This window comes from Nerophis lumbriciformis, linkage group LG03 (assembly GCF_033978685.3).
Source record: "Nerophis lumbriciformis linkage group LG03, RoL_Nlum_v2.1, whole genome shotgun sequence".
Lineage (NCBI taxonomy): Eukaryota > Metazoa > Chordata > Actinopteri > Syngnathiformes > Syngnathidae > Nerophis > Nerophis lumbriciformis.
The window spans coordinates 49,869,576-49,895,072 of NC_084550.2; the positions used below are offsets into that span (position 1 = coordinate 49,869,576).

Sequence of the window (25,497 nt, forward strand, 5' to 3'; positions counted from 1 at the left end):
AATTCCTAAAAACCGCAGAGCACTCCTATCACATAGTAGAGCATTCACTCACATTTTTACAGTAAATACCTAAAAACAGCAGAGCACTCTTGCTAATAGAGAATATTTTACTCACATTTTACTGTAAATGACTACAAACAGCAGAGCACTCCTGTCATGTTGAGGATTTTTTTTTTGCTGATGTGGGACTGATGAGATTATGAATGTTAGTTTAGAGCAGGTGTTGGCAAACCAAAATGTTGAAACAGCCATATTGGACCAAAAATTAAAAAATCTGTCTAAAGCAGCAAACAATTAAAAGCCTTATATAAGTGTTAAAATTAATGCAACACATGATGTAAGTGTCAATATTAGCTATATTAGCCTACTATCAAAATTACTTTAAAAGTCTTATATAAGTGTTATAATGAAGGCAACACATGATGCAAGTCTCTATATTAGCTATATTAGCCTACTATCAAAGGCTGACACAAATCTTTGTTGACAGAAATGTTGTATTTAAATTTTTATTCTACACATTTTTGCAACATTGAAAACATTAGTAAAATGGAGGCTTCTCACAGGATGAGATAACTCCTGGAAATTACTGGCTCAGAATGGCCAAAGGTATAGATTAGTGGTTCTTAACCTGGGTTCGATCGAACCCTAGGGGTTCGGTGAGTCGGCCTCAGGGGTTCGACAGAGCCTCTGCCGCGGAGGTCAAGACACGCCCGACTCATCGTGTAAATAAAAACTTCTCCATGTTGGCGTATTATGGATACCCCCAAACAATGTTCCCTCTAATTTTCCATATGTGTGAGCAAACGCAAAAACTCCTTGAGCATTCGGTGGAGAGCATGTGAGCGATGTCAGACGTGCACATACACTGTGGTCACACCTGCAGCACACCTGTCCCAAACCTGACTAAATAACAAGTTCAATGTTTTATTATTATAATCAAATGACAGCAGTCATTTCCATGAGGTTATTTTCTAATACAAGTGTTTAGGCCCACTTACAATGACTATAACATATTGTTTTTCATGAGATGTGTACTAGTATTATATGTCTGGGTGGGGGTCCTACTTTGGAAATAATGTGTACCCCTTTCAGATATCGCATTTAGTTCCCACTTAAACATTCACATGTTGCACAATGAGATGTAAACATGGGATTATGTGTACATTCCTGTAACTTTCCATTTGTAAAATGTATCTTTATTAGTATTTCTTTAATATAACAACATCATTTTATGATTACGGTTCGGTATGCGCATATGAAACTGGTGGGTTTCAGTACCTCCAACAAGGTTAAGAAACACTGGTATAGATGTATGTATGCTGTCTTTTTCTAATGGATTTATTACAATCTTTGCAAGCGGGGTAACGTTTGCTGTGGTCTGGAACAACATGGCACACAAACGACTATGAGAAATGCAGCCAATATTACATACACATAATGTGTCATGCGACATGCAAATATAAATTAAATACACAGAGGACATAAGTGAAGGAAATTAAATGAGATCAAAAATATCTACAAATGAGGCATAATAATGCAATATGTACATGCAGTTAGCCTAAATAGCATGTTAGCATCGATTAGCTTGCAGTCATAGATTGACCAAATATGCCTGATTAGCACTCCAGCAAATCGATAAAATTAACAAAGCTCACTTTTGTGCTTTCACGCACAGCTTAAAACGTTTGGTGGACAAAATGAGACAAAGAAGGAGTGGCATAAAACACGCAGCATCGGAGAAAGTTGTACATGTAAACAAACTACGTTGAGTTCAAGGATCACTGAAATTAATAGGACAAAATGGTGCTTGCCAAATCCGTCATCAGTGAAGCATGTATAACAGAAACAGTGGGATTTCTAACAATTAGGAAGGTTTGTGTCATGTTTGTTCTCCGACAGAAAATATATTAAAACAAAAAATATATTTTCTTCTTCATCTTTTTTCCATTTTCACACATCTCTGAAAGAGGTCCAGGGAGCCACTAGGGCGGCGCTAGAGCCGCGGGTTGCTGACCCCCGGCTTAGAGCGCTCAGTGAAATCCAGTGTTGTAAGAAACAATCAAGAACATGGCAGGTTTGTTTTGAATCGGGTTTAAATCCCACCCACGCATTTTAGTTTTTTTCCTTCTTTCCTTTTCAGCCAAATCCACATCTCAATCCGCTGAGATGTCCCACTGCAGCTTTACATTTTTGGCTCTTTTTTTTCCTGCTCCTTCTATGTACAACCCACCGCCACATTCCCCCCCCCAACCCTCCCTTTGTGTGTCCAGCGAACAACCCGTTGACTCCAGTGTGTGTGTGTGTGTGTGTGTGTGTGTGTGTGCGTGTGCGTGCGTGCGTGCGTGCGTGCGTGTGTGCGCGTGTGTGCGCGCGAGCGAGCGAGAAAGAGAGAGCAAGTGAGTGCATGTCTGTCTGTGTGCCTCAGTCAGCTGTGTGGTGCCAGGTCACTATGGAAACAAAACAATTCAGCCCCTGTCTGGGCTGGAGCGGTTCCTGTAGGGCTGGGGCTTTTTTTGCACTATGTGTGTGTGTCTATGTAAGGACGCCAGCCAGTAAAAATACACAGCACAGCTGACGTGGATTTGTCTAAAATGGTGCCAAACGCCGCCGCTTACTACAAGTATTCATTCTAACACTATCAAATATGATACCTCTAATAATAGAAATGCATGCTTTTTTTGTTTACGTACAAGCCATAATTGTCTAAATGCTACCAAAACAGCAGGAGTGCACTCCTGTCATATTGAGTCCTGCTGTTATAAAGATATTCAGTTTGCCCTTTAAAATCAGCTAAGAACTTGTGTATTTGCGGTGGATTTCTCAAAAACAGCAAAGCATTCAGAATCAGAATCAGAATCAGAAATACTTTATTAATCCCGAGGGGGAAATTAAGATTTTCAGCCCAATCCCATTCAAGAGCAGACAAACATTACAGGGAGACAGAACAGGATTGGTGACGGGTAGAGATGTCCGATAATGGCTTTTTTGCCGATATCCGATATTGTCCAACTCTTAATTACAGATTCCGATAACAACCGATACCAATATATACAGTCGTGGAATTAACACATTATTATGCCTAATTTTGTTGTGATGCCCCGCTGGATGCATTAAACAATGTAACAAGGTTTTCCAAAATAAATCAACTCAAGTTATGGAAAAAAAATGCCAACATGGCACTGCCATATTTATTATTGAAGTCACAAAGTGCATTATTTTTTTTAACATGCCTCAAAACAGCAGCTTGGAATTTGGGACATGCTCTCCCTGAGAGAGCATGAGGAGGTTGAGGTGGGCGGGGTTGGGGGGTAGCGGGGAGTGTATATTGTAGCATCCCGGAAGAGTTAGTGCTGCAAGGGGTTCTGGGTATTTGTTCTGTTGTGTTTATGTTGTGTTACGGTGCGGATGTTCTCCCGAAATGTGTTTGTCATTCTTGTTTGGTGTGGGTTCGCAGTGTGGCGCATATTTGTAACTGCGTTAAAGTTGTTTATACGGCCACCCTCAGTGTGACCTGTATGGCTGTTGACGAAGTATGCCTTGCATTCCCTTGTGTGTGTGAAAAGCCATAGATATTATGTGACTGGGCCGGCACGCAAAGGAAGTGCCTTTAAGGTTTATTGGTGCTCTGTACTTCTTCCTACGTCCGTGTACACAGTGGCGTTTTAAAAGTCATAAATTTTACTTTTTGAAACCGATACCGATAATTTCCGATATTACATTTTAAAGCATTTATCGGCCGATAATATCGGCAGTCCGATATTATTGGACATCTCTACTACATACAGCTACAAAAGTAAAAACTAGAGATGTCCGATAATGGCTTTTTTGCCGATATCCGATATTCCGATATTGTCCAACTCTTAATTACCGATTCCGATATCAACCGATACCGATATATACAGGCGTAGAATTAACACATTATTATGCCTAATTTTCTTGTGATGCCCCGCTGGATGCATTAAACAATGTAACAAGGTTTTCCAAAATAAATCAACTCAAATTATGGAAAAAAATGCCAACATGGCACTGCCATATTTATTATTGAAGTCACAAAGTGCATTATTTTTTTTAACATGCCTCAAAACAGCAGCTTGGAATTTGGGACATGCTCTCCCTGAGAGAGCATGAGGAGGTTGAGGTGGGCGAGGTTGGGGGGTGTAAGGGGTAGCGGGGGGGGTGTATATTGTAGCGTCCCGGAAGGGTTAGTGCTGCAAGGGGTTCTGGGTATTCGTTCTGTTGTGTTTATGTTGTGTTACGGTGCAGATGTTCTCCCGAAATGTGTTTGTCATTCTTGTTTGGTGTGGGTTCACAGTGTGGCGCATATTTGTAACAGTGTTAAAGTTGTTTATACGGCCACCCTCAGTGTGACCTGTACGGCTGTTGACCAAGTATGCTTGCATTCACTTGTGTGTGTGAAAAGCCGTAGATATTATGTAACTGGGCCGGCACGCAAAGGCAGTGCCTTTAAAGTTTATTGGCGCTCTGTACTTCTCCCTACATCCGTGTACACAGCGGCGTTTTAAAAGTCATAAATTTTACTTTTTGAAACCGATACCGATAATTTCCGATATTACATTTTAAAGCATTTATCGGCCGATAATATCATCAGTCTGATATTATCGGACATCTCTACTACATATAGCTACAAAAGTAAAAAAAAGAACAACATATACACTGTAGTGGCCTCTGCAGTGTTCCATGCCATCGCCTGCTGGGGTGGGGGGAGCATGGCCAGAGACAGGAGCAGACCCAACAAAGCAACCAAGAGAGCTGACTCCACCCTCGGCCAGTGTCCAGTCCGCATGGATGAGCGAGGATGCGTCTAAGTAAACCGAGGTGTCCGATACCTGCTCATTCAGCCAAGACACTGTGAAGCCTGTCCGTCCCAGCGCCAACTCCGCAGCCCTGTCTCTTCATCCGCATCCCCTGCAGTCTCTCCAAACGGACTCTGGTGTGGCAGAGACCCAGCAGCTAGTCTCCAAGGCCGAAAGGCTCCCAGGAGGCAGATGCAGAAGTTCACAAAAAAGCACCGCAGAAGTCACGAAAGTGCCACCCCTTGTCGCACAGTCCCAAAGGGTCCCGGACCAGAAGCCAAAAAAATAAAGAAATAAAAAAACACATGAAAACAAGAGGGAAACACCAGGAACACAAACAGATGACACAAGAGCACATACAGTAGCTCCTGCCAACAGCAGCCACTACAGCGGCGCCATGCTGGAAAAATTCCTGTCATATGGAGGATCTTTGGCTAGAGTTTTTGCAATAAATTCCTAAAACCAGCGGAACAGGCCTGCAATTTCGAAGCCTCACGTGTTAAATGTGTAAAGGAGAGTTTTGCACAGATTTTTTCCCCTAATGAACTCAGCAGCCCATTACTTGCTGCGTCTAACACCACATGTTGTTTATGGCCTTCACTTCCTTCAGCCTTTGAAATGCTCTTGAGGCCTGAGTGGTTTCTTCATGAGTCAGTGCATGGTCTGTGTGTTTCCAAACGTGCCTTAGCAGACCGTATACTTTGAGTCACTGACGTGTTTACTCATAGTCGTCTACAGAAAATTGTCAGACCACGGCTAAGCGACCAATCTGGGGGATCTAAACTGTGACTATGAAGTTGAGAGCGGGGACGGGAGGGGTGTCTCAATGGAAAACACAATTTGGTGCAGAGCTGCTGTGGCAAGTCAGCAAGACAAACGTCCATTTTGTCGATTTGTTATTGAAACAGCAATGCTCCAAGGTACAAGTGCCACGGAAATAAATGAATGCTCTCGATGATCCTTTTTGGTTGTGACACAAAAGGTTATTTTACAAAACCCAAAACCAGTGAAGTTGGCACGTTGCGTAATTCCTAGATAAAATCAGAATACAACGATTTGCAAATCCTTTTCAACTTATATTCAATTGAATAGACTGCAAAGACAACATATTTAATGTTCCAACTAAGAAACTTCTTTTTTTTTTGCAAATAATCATTATCATATAATTTATTGGCAGCAACACATTGCAAAAAAGTTGGCACACAGGTATTTTTACCACTGTGTTACATGGCCTTTCCTTTTAACAACACTCAGTAAATGTTTGGAAAATGAGGAGACCAATTTTTGAATTTCTTCAGGTGGAATTTGTTTCCATTCTTGCTTGATGTACAGCTTAAGTTGTTCAACAGTCCGGGATCTCATGTTGTGGTATTTTAGGCTTCATACTGTGTCACACATTTTCAATGGGAGACAGGTCTGGACTACAGGCAGGCCAGTCTAGTACCCGCACTCTTTTACTATGAAGCCACGCTGTTGTAACACGTGGCTTGGCATTGTCTTGCTGAAATATGCAGGGTTTCATTTCGATAACATATGTTATGCTCCAAAGCCTGTATGTACCTTTCAGCATTAATGGTGCCTTCACAGATGTGTAAGTTACCCATGCCTTGGGCACTAATACACCCCCATACCATCACAGATGCTGACTTTTGAACTTTGCGCCTATAACAATCCGGATGGTTCTTTTCCTCTTTGTTCTAGAGGACGGGACGTCCACAGTTTCCAAAAACAATTTTAAATGTGGACTCGTCAGACCACAGAACACTTTTACACTTTGCATTAGTCTATCTTAGATGAGCTCGGGCCCAGCAAAGCCGGCGGCGTTTCTGGGTGTTGTTGATAAATGGCTTTCGCTTTGCATAGTAGAGTTTTAACTTGCACTTACAGATGTAGCGACGAACTGTAGTTACTGACAGTGGTTTTCTGAAGTGTTCCTGGGCCCATGTGGTGATATCCTTTACACACTGATGTCGCTTTTTGATGCAGTACCGCCTGAGGGATCGAAGATCCATAATATCATCGCTTACGTGCAGGGATTTCTCCAGATTCTCTGAAACTTTTGATGATATTACAGACCGTAGATGGGGAAATCCCTAAATTCCTTGCAATAGCTCGTTGAGAAATTTTATTTTTAAACTGTTTGACAATTTTGCTCATGCATATGTTCACAAAGTGGATACCCTCGCTCCACCCTTGTTTGTGAATGACTGAGCATTTCATGGAAGCGGCTTTTAAACCCAATCATGGCACCCACCTGTTCCCAATTAGCCCGTTCACCTGTGGGATGTTACAAATAAGTGTTTGATGAGCATTCCTCAACTTTCTCAGTCTTGTTTGCCACTTGTGCCAGCTTTTTTGAAACATATTGCAGGCATCAAATTCCAAATGAGCTAATTTTTGCAAAAAATAAAGTTTCCAGTTCGAACATTAAGTATCTTGTCTTTGCAGTCCATCCAATTGAATATAGGTTGAAAAGAATTTGCAAATCATTATATTCTGTTTTTATTTACCATTTACACAACGTGCCAACTTCACCGGTTTTGGGTTTTGTACATCAAAAAAACCTTTAACAAAGTGATCACTGCAAACTTGTGCGTTTTTTTGACTCTGCTCCCCTGGACTGGAGTGTGTGACACTTTTTTCTTTTACTTTTCATAAACTCTTGCACGCTTTCGCCCTTCTCGATTACCTCTCAAGGAACTCTGGAAAAAAACGTTTACTCTTTTTCGCGATTTGAATGGTTCCAACAGCTTAAAACAGTGCAAGCAAAGGGCATTTTTTTTTTCGAGAAAGGCAAAATGCCGCCCAGAACGTGATGACAACAGACACTTGGTGGCCCACCACTTTGAGCCCCACATAGTTTACAACCAATAGAGGGGCGGACATAACAACAACACATTACACATGTCTTCAGCTCGGTGGTACGTAGGCACCTATAATTAAATAAATAAATGATATTAGGTTCTCAATCGTATTCCAGTTTCTTCAGTTTGTATTTTTTTTTAAAGTGCTGCTTTAAAGGCCTACTGAAATGCGATTTTCTTATTTAAACGGGGATAGCTGGTCCATTCTATGTGTCATACTTGATCATTTCGCAATATTGCCATATTCTTGCTGAAAGGACTTAGTAGAGAACATCGACGATAAAGTTCACAACTTTTGGTCGCTGATAAAAAAGCCTTGCCTGTACTGGAAGTAGCAGACGATATGCGCGTGACGTCACAGGTTGTGGAGCTCCTCACATCCGCACATTGTTTACAATCATGGCCACCAGCAGTGAGAGCGATTCGGACCGAGAAAGCGACGATTTCCCCATTAATTGGAGCGAGGATGAAAGATTCGTGGATGAGGAAAGTGAGAGTGAAGGACTAGAGGGCAGTGGGAGCGATTCAGATAGGGAAGATGCTGTGAGAGGCGGGTGGGACCTGATATTCAGCTGGGAATGACTAAAACAGTAAATAAACACAAGACATATATATACTATTAGCCACAACACAACCAGGCTTATATTTAATATGCCACAAATTAATCCCGCATAACAAACACCTCCCCTCTCCCGTCCATATAACCCGCCGATACAACTCAAACACCTGCACAACACACTCAATCCCACAGCCCAAAGTACCGTTCACCTCCCCAAAGTTCATACAGCACATATATTTCCCCAGAGTCCCCAAAGTTACGTACGTGACATGCACATAGCGGCACGCACGTACGGTCAAGCGATCAAATGTTTGGAAGCCGCAGCTGCATGTGTACGCACGGTACCGCGTCTGCGCATCCAACTCAAAGTCCTCCTGGTAAGAGTCTCTGTTGTCCCAGTTCTCCACAGGCCAATGGTAAAGCTTGACTGTCATCTTTCGGGAATGTAAACAATGAAACACCGGCTGTGTTATCCGGCACAACAGTCGGGGTGCATTCTCCAGCACAACACCTGCCGCAATACACCGCTTCCCACCTACAGCTTTCTTCTTTGCTGTCTCCATTGTTCATTGAACAAATTGCAAAAGATTCACCAACACAGATGTCCAGAATACTGTGGAATTTTGCGATGAAAACAGACGACTTAATAGCTGGCCACCATGCTGTCCCAAAATGTCCTCTACAATCCGTGACGTCACGCGCAGGCGTCGTCATACCGAGACGTTTTCAGCAGGATATTTCGCGCAAAATTTAAAATTGCACTTTAGTAAACTAACCCGGCCGTATTGGCATGTGTTGCAATGTTAAGATTTCATCATTGATATATAATCAGACTGCGTGGTCGGTAGTAGTGGGTTTCAGTAGGCCTTTAAAGTCTTTTAATAACCCACAGACACTCACAAATAGACTTTATCATAATGATGATATCTTTATATTGCTTTTCTTTGTTTTTTTAGGTATTGGACCACTATGAGAGGGAAGGCTTTGACTTCCTGTCCAAGGTTTTCAATTCTTCACACTCCTTCCTGGAGGATCTTACGGGGCTGACATTGTTGCATCAGGAGACACAGGCTGCAGAGGTAAAACACAAAAGTGACGTGGTTTCTACACCCTTTGGGCACAATTTCTTTGAACCTGAACCGACTTTATAAAGGTGGGCCACAACTGTGAGCTTCCCCCGCGATCTTGCGCAGGATAACCTCAATAAGAATCTTTTGCAACCTTTGTTCTGTTACCGTAGCAACGACACACAGTATATGTCCAACATAACACGTGGTATAAAGTTCCAAGAAACATCCCAGAATAATCAGTGCTTGAATATGAGTGTTTTTCCTCAAGACTCCCCCTTGACATTAGTGGGGGGGACAGAAATGTGTGCGTGTTTGTGTGTTGTGAGGTGGTGCGGGGGTTGGAATCAGGTCTTGCCAAACTGTGGGAAAATCCCACGTACTTCCTCCCCGACTCCTACTCATAACACAGGAGGAGGAGGAGGAGTAAAGAGAGGAGGCAAAAGATAACAGTGGATGAGAAGAAAGAAGTTATGTTTTAGGACTTCTTTTCTTGCCTCATATCTATCGCGGTCCGTCTTACTTTGAGAACGCGTGTTGACAACCTTTAATCAGAGGCTAGAGCGATTGTTTTGATTGCTGAGCCCTACAAAAAGCCACAAGTCCTATCGCCTGTTTTCCGGCGCACACACACTATAGCTGGTCTGAAAAAGAAAAAGAAAAAAAGAGACAATTTTGTGGAACATCAAAACAAGTTTTGTAAGTACGGTAAGTGCAGATGAATGGTCTATTTTCAATCTTTTTTCATATAAAAGGTGCACCGGATTATAGGGCGCATTGAAGGAGTCATATTATTATTATTATTTTTTTTTCTAAATGTAAAACACTTCTTTGTGGTCTACATCAGTGGTCCCCAACCACCGGGCCGCGGCCCGGTACCGGTCTGTGGATCGATTGGTACCGGGCTGCACAAGAAATAAAAAATATACTTTTATTTTTTTTATTTTTTTTATTAAATCAACATAAAAAACACAAGATACACTTACAATTAGTGCACCAACCCAAAAAACCGCCCTCCCCTCATTCACACAAAAGGGTTGTTTCTTTCTGTTATTAATATTTCTGGTTCCTACATTATATATCAATATATATCAATACAGTCTGCAAGGGATACAGTCCATAAGCACACATGATTTTTTGTCATAAATAAAAATAAAATATACCCCCCCGGTCCGTGGGACAAATTTTCAAGCGTTGACCGGTCCGCAGCTACAAAAAGGTTGGGGACCACTGGTCTACATAACATGTAATGATGGTTCTTTGGTCAAAATGTTGCATATATTATGTTTTACAGATCATCTTCAAGCCGCTTTCTGACAGTTGCTCCCGGATGCGCCGTTTTATTGGCGGTCTTATTTACGTGGCTCACCTTCAGCAACGTCTTTTCTCCGTCATCTTTGTTGTAGCGGTGTAGCGTGCAAGGACGGGAGTGGAAAAAGTGTCAAAAGATAGAGCTAACTGTTTTAATGACATTCAGACTTTACTTCAATCAATAACAGAGCAGCATCTCCTCATCCGGAAACAACAACACCGTAAATGTGTCCCGTGAAAAACTGTCCGACCGGAACTCTAATCGCTTAAGTTCCTTGGGTGAATAATGTAAACTCACTATACCGGTATGTTTTAGCGCTTTCATGGCGAGTTTATTGACAGATTTTATTAAGAACTTTACACTACTTTATATTAGAAATGGCAACAGCGGAGGATGAATGTCCCATAACAAGAAAAAGAAGAAGCTTATCGACTACGGTGTCGCCACGGACTACAAAGGCGGACTCCCGCAATTTTTCCGGATTTATGAAGATCCCAAATACAGATCAGCATGTACCACCAGGAGGTAAAAAAAAGTTTATTTTGCATAATATTGCGAAACAAAACACCAGATAACGTCTTACCTTATACACACACCATAATACTACTGGTATGTTTAATGTGCCGACAATCCATCAAGCGGTGCGGCTTCATAGTTTACCAAAGTCGTACTAAAACATTTTGATAGATTTTTAAGCGCCGTGTGTAATGTTCTATATTTTCAATGGAACATATAAAATGTTGGTGTTTACTTGAGTCATATTGCCATCATACCTCTTACCACATAGGTCTTATGTTTGACTGCCATCTACTGGTCACACTTATCATTACAAAAAATATATAATTCACTTCAAACTGTACCAAATATAATTGCTTTGAGGTCGGTAAGCAAAACCAGAATTATTCCGTACATTAGGCGCACCGGGTTATAAGACGCACTGACAAGTTTTGAGGAAAAAAATATATTTTAAGTCCCGGAAAACACGGTAACAGTAAAAGCCATAAAGCTTTTTTGTTCTGATGAAAAGAGGATTTACAATAAAAGTATTCACAGCACTTCACTTTTTCCACATTTTGTTATCTGACAATTTGTAGTTTTATTTTCCCCACACAAAATTTGAAACAAAACAACGCAGAATGACAACATGAATATTTTTTGTAAACGTGTTACAAATTTAAAAATATAATCAATCACATAGACATAAATAATCAGCCTTTAAAGGGGATATTAAGATTTTATTTCTACATGACTAACCAACATGTAATGGTGGTTCTTTTGGTCAAAATGTTGCATAGATTATGTTTTACAGACTGTTATCAAGCCGCTTTCTGAAAGTCTCCCCAGGATGCACCGTTTTGTGGGCAATCTTATTTATGTGCCTCCATTTGGACTGTCTTCTCCCTGCCATATTTGTTGTAGTTTTTAGTGCTTTCAAAGTGAGTCTACTGACAGATATAAGTTTATACTATATGCTACTTTGTATTAGAAATGGCAACTGCAAGAATTTATGTGCAAGTATGAGCCAGACTGCCCCACAACAAGAGGATAGAGAAAAAGAAAGAACTTATTGACGACAAAGAGGACGACAGCGGTGGAGTCACGCAAAGTACTTTGGGTAAACCTCTATCATAAATGGATAATCCGCTTAAGTCACCGATTGGAAAACGTCACCAAATGTGTGGAGGAGTAGTGTAACCTCGATTTACGAACCCCTCATTGTAGGACCTTTTCGATTTACGAGCCACAGACCGGAGAAAAATATGCTTTGGTTGATGAACCTTATCTATTTGAACGTTTTATCTACTCATTGTGTGCTGTTTTGTGCCAACAGCACATCCATTGTTGGCGCGCTGTTCTTTCTCCGGAGCTCACTGCTCATTCAGTCAACAGAGTGTTGCTGTTGGCTACTCTTCTACATTGTATGCTTTTTAATTGTTTGGGGTTTTTTTAGCCTTTTTTTCAGTTTTGCTAGTTCAATATGAGTCCAAAGAAAGCAATGAACAAGTAATGTGTGGATTGAAACATTCAGAAAGTATCCATGGCCATGTCGACGCTGCCTCCCAACTCTCCACCTCGCTTCTGCCAACAAGCTTAAGTGGATTTCATTTATTATTCCTAATCATTGTTGCGACTTGCAAGGGTGGGTACCGAAGCAGGTACTTTTTTTTGGCTCTGACCGAATCCCGCTGGTCTTACCTGACACCGATTCACATCACGCAACAGCACAGATTGCAACCATTGAAATACTTTGTATAGTTTAAAGGGGAACATTATCACCAGACCTATGTAAGCGTCAATATATATCTTAATGTTGCAGAAAAAAGACCATATATTTTTTTAACCGATTTCCGAACTCTAAATGGGTGAATTTTGGCGAATTAAACGCCTTTCTATCATTCGCTCTCGGAGCGTTGTGACGTCACATCGGGAAGCAATCCGCCATTTTCTCAAACACATTACAAACACCGAGTCAAATCAGCTCTGTTATTTTCCGTTTTTTCGACTGTTTTCCGTACCTTGGAGACATCATGCCTCGTTGGTGTGTTGTCGGAGGGTTTAACAACACGAACAGGGACGGACTCAAGTTGCACCAGTGGCCCAAAGATGCAAAAGTGGCAAGAAATTGGACGTTTGTTCCGCACACTTTACCGACGAATGCTATGCTACGACAGAGATGGCAAGAATGTGTGGATATCCTGCGACACTCAAAGCAGATGCATTTCCAACGATAAAGTCAAAGAAATCTGCCGCCAGACCCCCAGGAAAAGAGAGCGGATGAGGGTATGTCTACAGAATATATTAATTGATGAAAACTGGGCTGTCTGCACTCTCAAAGTGCATGTTGTTGCCAAATGTATTTCATATGCTGTAAACCTAGTTCATAGTTGTTAGTTTCCTTTAATGCCAAACAAACACATACCAATCGTTGGTTAGAAGGCGATCGCCAAATTCGTCCTCGCTTTCTCCCGTGTCGCTGGCTGTCGTGTCGTTTTCATCGGTTTCGCTTGCATACGGTTCAAACCGATATGGCTCAATAGCTTCAGTTTCTTCTTCAATTTCGTTTTCGCTACCTGCCTCCACACTACAACCATCCGTTTCAATACATGCGTAATCTGTTGAATCGCTTACGCCGCTGAAAACCGAGTCTGAATCCGAGCTAATGTCGCTATAAACTTGCTGTTCTATCCGCCATGTTTGTTTGTATTGGCATCACTGTGTGACGTTACAGGAAAATGGACGGGTGTATATAACGATGGTTAAAATCAGGCACTTTGAAGCTTTTTTTAGGGATATTGCATGATGGGTAAAATTTTGAAAAAAACTTAAGCCACTGGGAACTGATTTGTAATGGTTTTAACCATTCTGAAATTGTGATAATGTTCCCCTTTAAGACTTACGGTAATTTAAAAACATCACTGTACTTCATATATACTTCACTTCACTATAAAAGTGGGTGACATTGTTATCACCAGGAAGGATGAGGTCACCTACCTAGGTTCCATTCTAGAGGCTAATCTTTCCTGTGATAAAATGGCAACCAAGGTAATCAAAAAGGTCAACCAACGAACGAGATTTCTTTATAGAATCTCCTCTCTGGTCAACAAAAGCACCATGAGGATTCTGGCGGGAACTCTCGTTCAACCCTTTTTCGATTACGCATGCACCTCCTGGTACCCTAGCACCTCCAAAACCCTCAAATCTAAACTTCAAACATCCCAGAACAACATAGTCAGATTACTTCTAGACCTCCACCCCAGATCCCACCTCACTCCTACCCACTTCTCCAAAGTGGGCTGGCTCAGGGTGGAGGACAGAGTAAAACAACTTGCACTGAGCCTAGTCTATAAAATCCGCTACACCTCCCTGATACCGAAGTACATGTCAAACTACTTCCTTATCGTATATGACCGCCATAATCACAACACCAGGGGGAGCTCTACTAACCACGTTAAACCCAGATTCCGATCTAACAAAGGTCTTAACTCATTCTTGTCAAAGTTTGTAGGTGCCGAACCCCAAGATGCAGAGAAGGCGGAAGGCATTGTACGAGAAAACATGATTTAATTAAACACTAAGGCAAAACAACAAACGAAAGGGTAACGACAAAAGGGGCGCACAAGGCGGAGAACAAACTTGGTTATGAACTAAAATAGCACAGAGGCTAACTTTGGACAAGAAACAAAAACACTTACTGTGACACGAAGGAACTAGGACATGAGCAGAGTGAAACAAAAGTAGACAGAGCTACAACGACAAGTGTTAAGACAGGTAGTAATGACAATGATCCAGCACTGACTGGAGGGGAAGGCAGAATTAAATAGCAGCTGGCTGATTGACACCAGGTGTGGCCAGGTGCCAATCAGCCACAGCTGAGGGGAAGCAGCACTCAGGGAGACAATCAGGAATAGAAGACAAAATAAAAAGCGCTGACAGAAAACTAAGACAAACGCAGAGGAAAAACTAAAACACAGTCAAACTGTCAGGGACAAGCCTGACAATTCTCTTTCTATGCCACATCAATGTGGAATGCGCTCCCAACAGATATAAAAGAAAGTGCATCTATATCCTCCTTCAAAACTGCAATAAAAGTACATCTCCAGGCAACTTCAACCCTAAACTAACACCCTCCCCGGATTGTTGTTAATAATCAAATGTAAACAATCAAATGCAGATATTTTTCTTATGCCTTCTGATCTCTCTCTCTCTCTCTATGTCCACTATTTGCTGTACATTTCCTACCAAGTCAGACCTACACTGTTTCAATATCCATTTCTCTGTTCTCAATTGTTGATGACTGATGATAACAACCAAACCTAACCCCCCCCCCCCCCCCCCCCCACACCCCGAATTGTAAATAATGTAAATAATTCAATGTATACACCCTGATGATTATCTTGTGTGATGACTGTATTATGATGATAGTATATATGATAGTATATATCTGTACCATGAATCAATTTAAGTGGACCCCGACTTAAACAAGTTGAAAAACGTATTCGGGTGTTACCATTTAGTGGTCAATTGTACGGAATATGTACTTCACTGTGCAACCTACTAATAAAAGTCTCAATCAATCAATCAATAATGGCAGCTACAGTTTCCATCTTAAAGATCTAAAAAAATATTTTGGGAATGTCCGACGGGCCAGATTGAAAAGCTTAACGGGCCTTAATTTACCCAGGTCTGATATACACTGTACATTTATTACAGCAACCCTGAATCAAAATTGTGTTGGTTATATTTGACATTTATGTATTTGATTTCCTGTGGCTCTTTTTTTCTAAAGCTTGGTCGTCAATTCATCATTTGGCATGTGCGTATGTGTAACCCTTCAAAAACTATCACGCACGTCACCAGAGGGCTGTAATATGTACTTAAGGCCTATTTTGGGAGCATTTGTAACCTGAGAGCTACTTTTCATGCGGTCACTGCAGGGTTTTTGGGGGGAGTTCAAGTTAAAGTTTAGACGGACTGAACAATATGTGTGTTTGTATGTGCGTGTGTGTGTGTGTGTGTGTGTGTGTGTGTGTGCGTGCGTGCATAAATATATATATAAGTGTGTGAATGGGTCCTTTGTGAGAGATTATGTTATGGATGGAAAATGTGTGCAGCGAACCTGGCATCTCGCCAGTGAGGTTCATGTCTTTAAAAATGTGTTGTCAAATTTGATCGAGCCTTCTACTTCACTATTTGATTTACAGCTGCAGCTTCATGCTATTGTTGGACTAGAGTGTCCTGCTGTAACTGCCTATTAGAGTCAGTTCACTTTTATAGCTCAAAATAGTTACTACCTCTTCTTATTGAATATACTTTCAGTTTCTTCTATTCATAATTATTTTCTTTACCTTATACAGTTAGAGTTTATGGTTTTATGTCTCCCCAGTCTTCAGTTTGGTCCCTTTTTCCCTCTGTAAATTAATTACAGCCAAGAGTAACACACACATACTTTCCGAGTCATACTGCATACTGCAATTTAGTACTGTCACTGGTGATGCGTCCAGGATAGTAAGGCAAGAAAGAGGACAGCATAGTGTTTTATGGGCCACAATGCATGTGAAAATGATGTTTTATAAGTTTGTGAATGTGAGCTGGATTGTTCGAACCAATACAAATATTAACTTAGGCCAAGGTTATTCATACCCTGGCCCAATTGGGTGAATGAGTGTCTTTTAGAAAATGACACAAGAAAGTGGCTAACTAATAAGTTAAAAAGTTAAAGTTAAAGTACCAATGATTGTCACACACACACTAGGTGTGGCGAGATTATTCTCTGCATTTGACCCATCACCCTTGATCACCCCCTGGGAGGTGAGGGGAGCAGTGGGCAGCAGCGGTGGCCGCGCCCGGGAATCATTTTGGTGATTTAACCCCCAATTCCAACCCTTGATGCTGAGTGCCAAGCAGGGAGGTAATGGGTCCCATTTTTTATAGTCTTTGGTATGACTCGGCCGGGATTTGAACTCACAACCTACCGATCTCAGGGCGGACACTCTAACCACTAGGCCACTGAGTAGGTGTGTAAGAGACCATGTTTACACTGCAGGCCAAAGTGGCCTGAATCTGATTTTTTTCTAAATCTGTTTTCCCCAAATATCTTTTCATATTAACACATATCAATCAATCAATTTTATTTATATAGCCCTTAATCACAAGTGTCTCAAAGGGTTGCACAAGCCACAACGACATCCCACATCAGGGCAAGAAAAAACTCAACCCAATGAGATACAATGAGAAACCTTGAAGGGGGTGGCAGATGTATATAATATAGCCTATTATTTGCTCACTATTTACTAGTGGTGCACTGAAAATTTGGCCGTTAAAAGACTTTCCTCATTGAAACCGGATGTTGTGATGAAATATCCACTTCTGCTGGCGGACTGTGTCTTTCCCCGCGCACACGAATGACTCGCCCAAAGCTGACAAAAAGTCACGTTACAGGTCGCATTCAGGTCGCATAGACTGAAGTCACATTTGAAAAGATCAGATTCCATTCGGATTCATAGTACCTCCTGATGTGGCTTGAATCTAATGCGAAAAGATCAGTTTTGAAGCGCTAAGGAGCGTTTAGACTGGCAAGAAAATTACAAACCCCGTTTCCATATGAGTTGGGAAATTGTGTTAGATGTAAATATAAACGGAATACAATGATTTGCAAATCCTTTTCAACCCATATTCAGTTGAATATGCTACAAAGACAACCTATTTGATGTTCAAACTGATAAAAAAAAAATGTTTTGCAAATAATCATTAACTTTAGAATTTGATGCCAGCAATACGTGACAAAGAAGTTGGGAAAGGTGGCAATAAATACTGATAAAGTTGATTAATGCTCATCAAACACTTATTTGGAACATCCCACAGGTGTGCAGGCTAATTGGGAACAGGTGGGTGCCATGATTGGGTATAAAAGTAGATTCCATGAAATGCTCAGTCATTCACAAACAAGGATGGGGCGAGGGTCACCACTTTGTCAACAAATGCGTGAGCTAATTGTTGAACAGTTTAAGAAAAACATATCATCAAAGGGTTCAGAGAATCTGGAGAAATCACTGCACGTAAGCAGCTAAGCCCGTGACCTTCGATCCTTCAGGCTGTACTGCATCAACAAGCGACATCAGTGTGTAAAGGATATCACCACATGGGCTCAGGAACACTTCAGAAAGCCACTGTCAGTAACTACAGTTGGTCGCTGCATCTGTAAGTGCAAGTTAAAACTTTCCTATGCAAGGCGAAAACCGTTTATCAACAACACCCAGAAACGCCGTCGGCTTCGCTGGGCCTGAGCTCATCTAAGATGGACTGATTCAAAGTGGAAAAGTGTTCTGTGGTCTGACGAGTCCACATTTCAAATTGTTTTTGGAAACTGTGGGTGTCGTGTCCTCCGGACCAAAGAGGAAAAGAACCATCCGGATTGTTATAGGCGCAAAGTTGAAAAGCCAGCATCTGTGATGGTATGGGGGTGTATTAGTGCCCAAGACATGGGTAACTTACACATCTGTGAAGGCGCCATTAATGCTGAAAGGTACATACAGGTTTTGGAGCAACATATGTTGCCATCCAATCAACGTTACCATGGACGGCCCTGCTTATTTCAGCAAGACATTGCCAAGAGACGTGTTACATCAACGTGGCTTCATAGTAAAAGAGTGCGGGTACTAGACTGGCCTGCCTGTAGTCCAGACCTGTCTCCCATTGAAAATGTGTGGCACATTATGAAGCGTAAAATACCACAACGGAGACCCCGGACTGTTGAACAACTTAAGCTGTACATCAAGCAAGAATGGGAAAGAATTCCCAAAAATGTGTCTCCTCAGTTCCCAAACGTTTACTGAGGGTTGTTAAAAGGAAAGGCCATGTAACACAGTGGTGAACATGCCCTTTCCCAACTACTTTGGCACATGTTGCAGCCATGAAATTCTAAGTTAATTGTTATTTGCAAAAAAAAATAAAGTTTATGAGTTTGAACATCAAATATCTTGTCTTTGTAGTGCATTCAATTGAATATGGGTTGAAAAGGATTTGCAAATCATTGTATTCCGTTTATATTTACATCTAACACAATTTCCCAACTCATATGGAAACAGGGTTTGTACCATCTGTGTCACTTTAGGACAAAAAAATCAAATTTGATGAGCAGTGTAAACAGGTCCAGAGATTCACTATTTTCATTTTTTTGTTCGTTTTGACACTAAGTTCTCCAAATGTTCATAACTTTTTCTAATCATAGGAATATCCAGTGTACCAAGTGTAGACAAACGGTCGAACCAGTTTTAAGTCCACCCCCTTTATGTCGACAACCCAGTTGACCAACTGATCAAGCCAACAAGGATATAGAATACACGGTCGACCGTTATTGTCTCCATAAATATGAGGATCAAAGGGCTCATTTCTCAATTCGGTCATCATGATTATAGATCCATATTATTATTCATACAGAATTTATTTTAAACAATGTTTATTTGTCAACAATAATAAAGTAAATAAATACCAGACATAACTAGTGTTGTCCCGATACCAATATTTTGGTACAGGTACCAAAATTATTTCGATACTTTTAGGTACTTTTCGGTACTTTTCTAAATAAAGGGGACCACAAAAAATGGCATTATTTGCTTTATTTTAACCAAAAATCTTACGGTACATTAAACATATGTTTTTCATTGCAAGTTTGTCCTTAAATAAAATAGTGAACATACAAGACAACTTGTCTTTTATTAGTAAGTAAGGAAACAAAGGCTCCTAATTAGTCTGCTGACATATGCAGTAACATATTGTGTCATTTTCCATTGTATTATTTTGTCAGAATTATTAAGGACAAGTGGTAGAAAATGAATTATTAATCTACTTGTTCATTTATTGTTAATATCTGCTTACTTTCTCTTTTAACATGTTCTATCTACACTTCTGTTAAAATGTAATAATCACTTATTCTTCTGTTGTTTGATACTTTACATTAGTTTTGGATAATACCATAAATTTGGGTATCAATCCGATACCAAGTCGTTACAGGATCATACATTGGTCATATTCAAAGTCCTCATGTGTCCAGGGACAGGGAGTTTATAAACATAATATACATTTTTTTTTAAACTAAAGAAGATGTTGTGATGCCAAAAAATATAGACGTAATCATAGTAGTATCGACTAGATACGCTACTGTACTTGTATCATTACAATGGTACTATTCAGAGGCGGTATAGTACCTAATATGATTCATTAGTATCGCAGTACTATACTAATACCAGTATACCGTACAACCCTAGACAGAACAAATGAACACATTTCCCATCTCAAAAAGCTCCTCTTATTACATCAAGTGTTATACATACAGTATAGTGCCTTTAGAAATAAGACTTCCTTAAACCAAAAACTTTCTGCTGTTCTATACTAAGTTGTATTTTTTATTTTTTTTATCAACAACAAATAGCTTATTCTGATTACCTAGCAATAATAAATAAAGACTTCCAAATAAATATTTTATCATTTTAACTAAAGTCATCAACTTTTTGCACTGAGTTATGTAGGTTTAATACCGTAGCGACCTGACAGTAATGTGCAGTGTTGGAGTTTGTGATGTACGATGTGATTGATGTGGCCATGAATGCTTCAGTGGCTCAGCCTGGTGTGTGTTTTGGACCAAGTGGGTTTTTGTTGCAGTTTTTGGTTTGGCGTGGTTAAAACTGACAGTAGCCAGTTTTGCGAAAAATCTATTGTTGATCAACCATCTTCTCTTCATCCGTAACAGTACGTCCCTGCGGTTATGCAGTTCTAATTATGTGATTTTGCTATTTAAAAAACATTGCTAATCGATATTGACGGAACAAAGAACCAATATATCGGCACAACCTTAATGATTACTATAAGGTGTATAATGTAGCCCAGAAGAGTCAGGGCTGCATGGGATTCTGGGTATTTGTTCTGTTGTGTTTATGTTGTGTTAAGGTCCAGATGTTCTCCCGAAATGTGTTTGTCATTCTTGTTTGGTTTTGGTTCAAAGTGTGGCGCACGTTACTACGCAGCTGAGCCGCATCAGAATGATCAAAGAGCCGCATGCGGCTCCAGAGCCGCGGGTTGCCGACCCCTGGGGCTAGGCAGATATGGACCAAAACTGATACCGCGGTATTTTTAGTTTAAATATCCGAGAGGGACAAGCGGTAGAAAATGGATGGATGGATATATACCGGTTAGGGCTGTGCGACATGGACAAAAAAGTATATCTCGATATATTCTTACTTAAACTCGATATGCGATATATATCTCGATATATTTTTCGGTGAAAGTATACCTATAAAGATATACATTTTTGAGCGAGATTCAGTGAATTTGAAGTGAATGACAACTGTACTGTAAACAGTCAGTGGCACTTTTCAAGCGGTAGAAAATCAATGGATGGATAGTCAAGATGGGTATTAACAGCACAGAAAATAAACGGTTTAAGTAGTACATAATTACATTACATAAATAAAATAGAAAAATAGTATTTCTCCGTAAAATAAATAACATAGCTGTGCAAATAATACAAAATGTATCAAACTCAGATAAAAAAATACATTTGCAGGCAGGCACTTTTTAATTCCCTTCCTGGTTCGATGACCCGCCCTATCTTGCCTCTGATTGGCTTGTCCCTAACTAATCGTGTCTCGTCATAGTAAACAACCAACCAATCATGGATGTTCTTATACGTGCAACCAGCAGTGGCGTTTGGTCATTTTAATGTGAAATAAATTATACTCGATATTACCATATTTTCTTAGTACATATCTTGTTTAAAAATATATCGATATATCTTACAAACTCGATATATCGCCCAGCCCTTATACCGGTATATTAAAACAAATGTTCTAAGTGCTTAAAATTGCCTCAGTGTTTTACGGCTAGATAACCAGTGTTGAAAGCACTCAGATTATGTTTGTTTTAAGTAGTAACGTAATGTATTTTTTATTCTTTAAAAAGTAATAAGTTATCCGTTACTATGTCAAAGCAATTTTAGTTAATTTTGTTTATGAATGTTAGGTTTATATCCTCAGGTTTGTGCGCAGGATAGATGGAGCTTCTACTCGCTCGCTGCGGTGAAAGTTTAAAACTACTTTTGAGCCACCCAGCCGCTATAATGTAATGCTATGAGTCGAGGCACTTGTAGAGTTGTAGTTAAATATTTGTCACACAGAGCAAGCAGCAGAGAGAAGCTATCGTTAGCTTCTGTGCTAAGTCGCTAACAGAAGTGAAGAACATAAACAGATGAGATTAATGATAAAGTCACTGCAAGGATGGATCCATCCATCCATCTTCTTCCGCTTATCCGAGGTCGGGTCGCGGGGGCAGCAGCTTAAGCAGGGAAGCCCAGACTTTCCTCTCCCCAGCCACTTCGTCCAGCTCCTCCCGGGGGATCCCGAGGCGTTCCCAGGCCAGCCGGGAGACATAGTCTTCCCAACGTGTCCTGGGTCTTCCCCGTGGCCTCCTACCGGTTGGACGTGCCCTAAACACCTCCCGAGGGAGGCGTTCGGGTGGCATCCTGACCAGATGCCCGAACCACCTCATCTGGCTCCTCTCGATGTGGAGGAGCAGTGGCTTTACTTTGAGCTCCCCCCGGATGGCAGAGCTTCTCACCCTATCTCTAAGGGAGAGCCCCGCCACCCGGCGGAGGAAACTCATTTCGGCCGCCTGTACCCGTGATCTTGTCCTTTCGGTCATAACCCAAAGCTCATGACCATAGGTGAGGATGGGAACGTAGATCGACCGGTAAATTGAGAGCTTTGCCTTCCGGCTCAGCTCCTTCTTCACCACAACGGATCGATACAGCGTCCGCATTACTGAAGATGCCGCACCGATCCGCCTGTCGATCTCACGATCCACTTTTCCCTCACTCGTGAACAAGACTCCTAGGTACTTGAACTCCTCCACTTGGGGCAGGGTCTCCTCCCCAACCCGGAGATGGCACTCCACCCTTTTCCGGGCGAGAACCATGGACTCGGACTTGGAGGTGCTGATTCTCATCCCAGTCGCTTCACACTCGGCTGCGAACCGATCCAGTGAGAGCTGAAGATCCTGGCCAGATGAAGCCATCAGGACCACATCATTTGCAAAAAGCAGAGACCTAATCCTGCAGCCACCAAACCGGATCCCCTCAACGCCTTGACTGCGCCTAGAAATTCTGTCCATAAAAGTTATGAACAGAATCGGTGACAAAGGGCAGCCTTGACGGAGTCCAACCCTCACTGGAAACGTGTCCGACTTACTGCCGGCAATGCGGACCAAGCTCTGACACTGATCGTACAGGGAGCGGACAGCCACAATCAGACAGTCCGATACCCCATACTCTCTGAGCACTCCCCACAGGACACGATCGAATGCCTTCTCCAAGTCTACAAAGCACATGTAGACTGGTTGGGCAAACTCCCATGCACCCTCAAGGACCCTGCCGAGAGTATAGAGCTGGTCCACAGTTCCACGACCAGGACGAAAACCACACTGTTCCTCCTGAATCCGAGGTTTGACTATCCGGCGTAGCCTCCTCTCCAGTACACCTGAATAGACTTTACCGGGAAGGCTGAGGAGTGTGATCCCACGATAGTTGGAACACACCCTCCGGTTCCCCTTCTTAAAGAGAGGAACCACCACCCCGGTCTGCCAATCCAGAGGTACCGCCCCCGATGTCCACGCGATGCTGCAGAGTCTTGTCAACCAAGACAGCCCCACAGCATCCAGAGCCTTAAGGAACTCCGGGCGGATCTCATCCACCCCCGGGGCCTTGCCACCGAGGAGCTTTTTAACTACCTCAGCAACCTCAGCCCCAGAAATAGAAGAGCCCACCACAGATTCCCCAGGCACTGCTTCCTCATAGGAAGACGTGTCGGTGGGATTGAGGAGGTCTTCGAAGTATTCCCTCCACCGATCCACAACATCCGCAGTCGAGGTCAGCAGAACACCATCCGCACCATACACGGTGTTGACAGTGCACTGCTTCCCCTTCCTGAGGCGGCGGATGGTGGTCCAGAATTGCTTCGAAGCCGTCCGGAAGTCGTTTTCCATGGCCTCGCCCAACTCCTCCCATGTCCGAGTTTTTGCCTCCGCGACCGCTGAAGCCGCACACCGCTTGGCCTGTCGGTACCTGTCCGCTGCCTCCGGAGTCCTATGAGCCAAAAGAACCCGATAGGACTCCTTCTTCAGCTTGACGGCATCCCTCACCGCCGGTGTCCACCAACGGGTTCTAGGATTACCGCCACGACAGACACCAACCACCTTGCGGCCACAGCTCCAATCAGCCGCCTCGACAATAGAGGCGCGGAACATGGTCCACTTGGACTCAATGTCCAGCACCTCCCTCGTGACATGTTCAAAGTTCTTCCGGAGGTGGGAATTGAAACTCTCTCTGACAGGAGACTCTGCCAGACGTTCCCAGCAGACCCTCACAATGCGTTTGGGCCTGCCAGGTCTGTCCGGCATCGTCCCCCACCATCGCAGCCAACTCACCACCAGGTGGTGATCGGTAGAAAGCTCCGCCCCTCTCTTCACCCGAGTGTCCAAAACATGAGGCCGCAAATCCGATGACACAACTACAAAGTCGATCATGGAACTGCGGCCTAGGGTGTCCTGGTGCCAAGTGCACATATGGACACCCTTATGCTTGAACATGGTGTTTGTTATGGACAATCTGTGACGAGCACAAAAGTCCAATAACAAAACACCACTCGGGTTCAGATCCGGGCGGCCATTCTTCCCAATCACGCCTCTCCAGGTTTCACTGTCGTTGCCAACATGAGCGTTGAAGTCACCCAGTAGGACAAGGGAATCACCCGGGGGAGCACTTTCCAGTACTCCCTCGAGTGTATCCAAAAAGGGTGGGTACTCTGAACTGCTGTTTGGTGCGTAAGCACAAACAACAGTCAAGACCCGTCCCTCCACCCGAAGGCGGAGGGAGGCTACCCTCTCGTCCACTGGGTTGAACTCCAACGTGCAGGCTTTGAGCCGGGGGGCAACAAGAATTGCTACCCCAGCTCGTCGCCTCTCACTGCGTGCAACGCCAGTGTGGAAGAGAGTCCAGCCCCTCTCGAGAGAACTGGTTCCAGAGCCCTTGCTGTGCGTCGAGGTGAGTCCGACTATATCCAGCCGGAACTTCTCTACCTCGCGCACTAGCTCAGGCTCCTTCCCCCCCAGCGAGGTGACGTTCCACGTCCCAAGAGCTAGCTTATGTAGCCGAGGATCGGACCGCCAAGTGCCCTGCCTTCGGCTGCCGCCCAGCTCACACTGCACCCGACCTCTATGGCCCCTCCCATGAGTGGTGAGCCCATTGGAGGGGGGACCCACGTTGCCTCTTCGGGCTGTGCCCGGCCGGGCCCCATGGGGACAGGCCCGGCCACCAGGCGCTCGCCATCGTGCCACA

At 42.6% G+C, this 25,497-nt stretch overlaps 1 protein-coding gene across 3 annotated transcripts in view; it reads left to right on the top strand.

Moving 5' to 3' along the window:
* Positions 1–25,497, top strand: part of atg7 (ATG7 autophagy related 7 homolog (S. cerevisiae)) — a 202,107-nt gene that overhangs the window by 119,309 nt on the left and 57,301 nt on the right. For all 3 annotated transcript variants that reach the window (XM_061938552.2, XM_061938536.2, XM_061938544.2), the window contains exon 18: positions 9,194–9,316. In XM_061938552.2, coding sequence (XP_061794536.2) covers positions 9,194–9,316 — 123 coding nt within the window. The remainder of the gene's footprint in view (positions 1–9,193; positions 9,317–25,497) is intronic.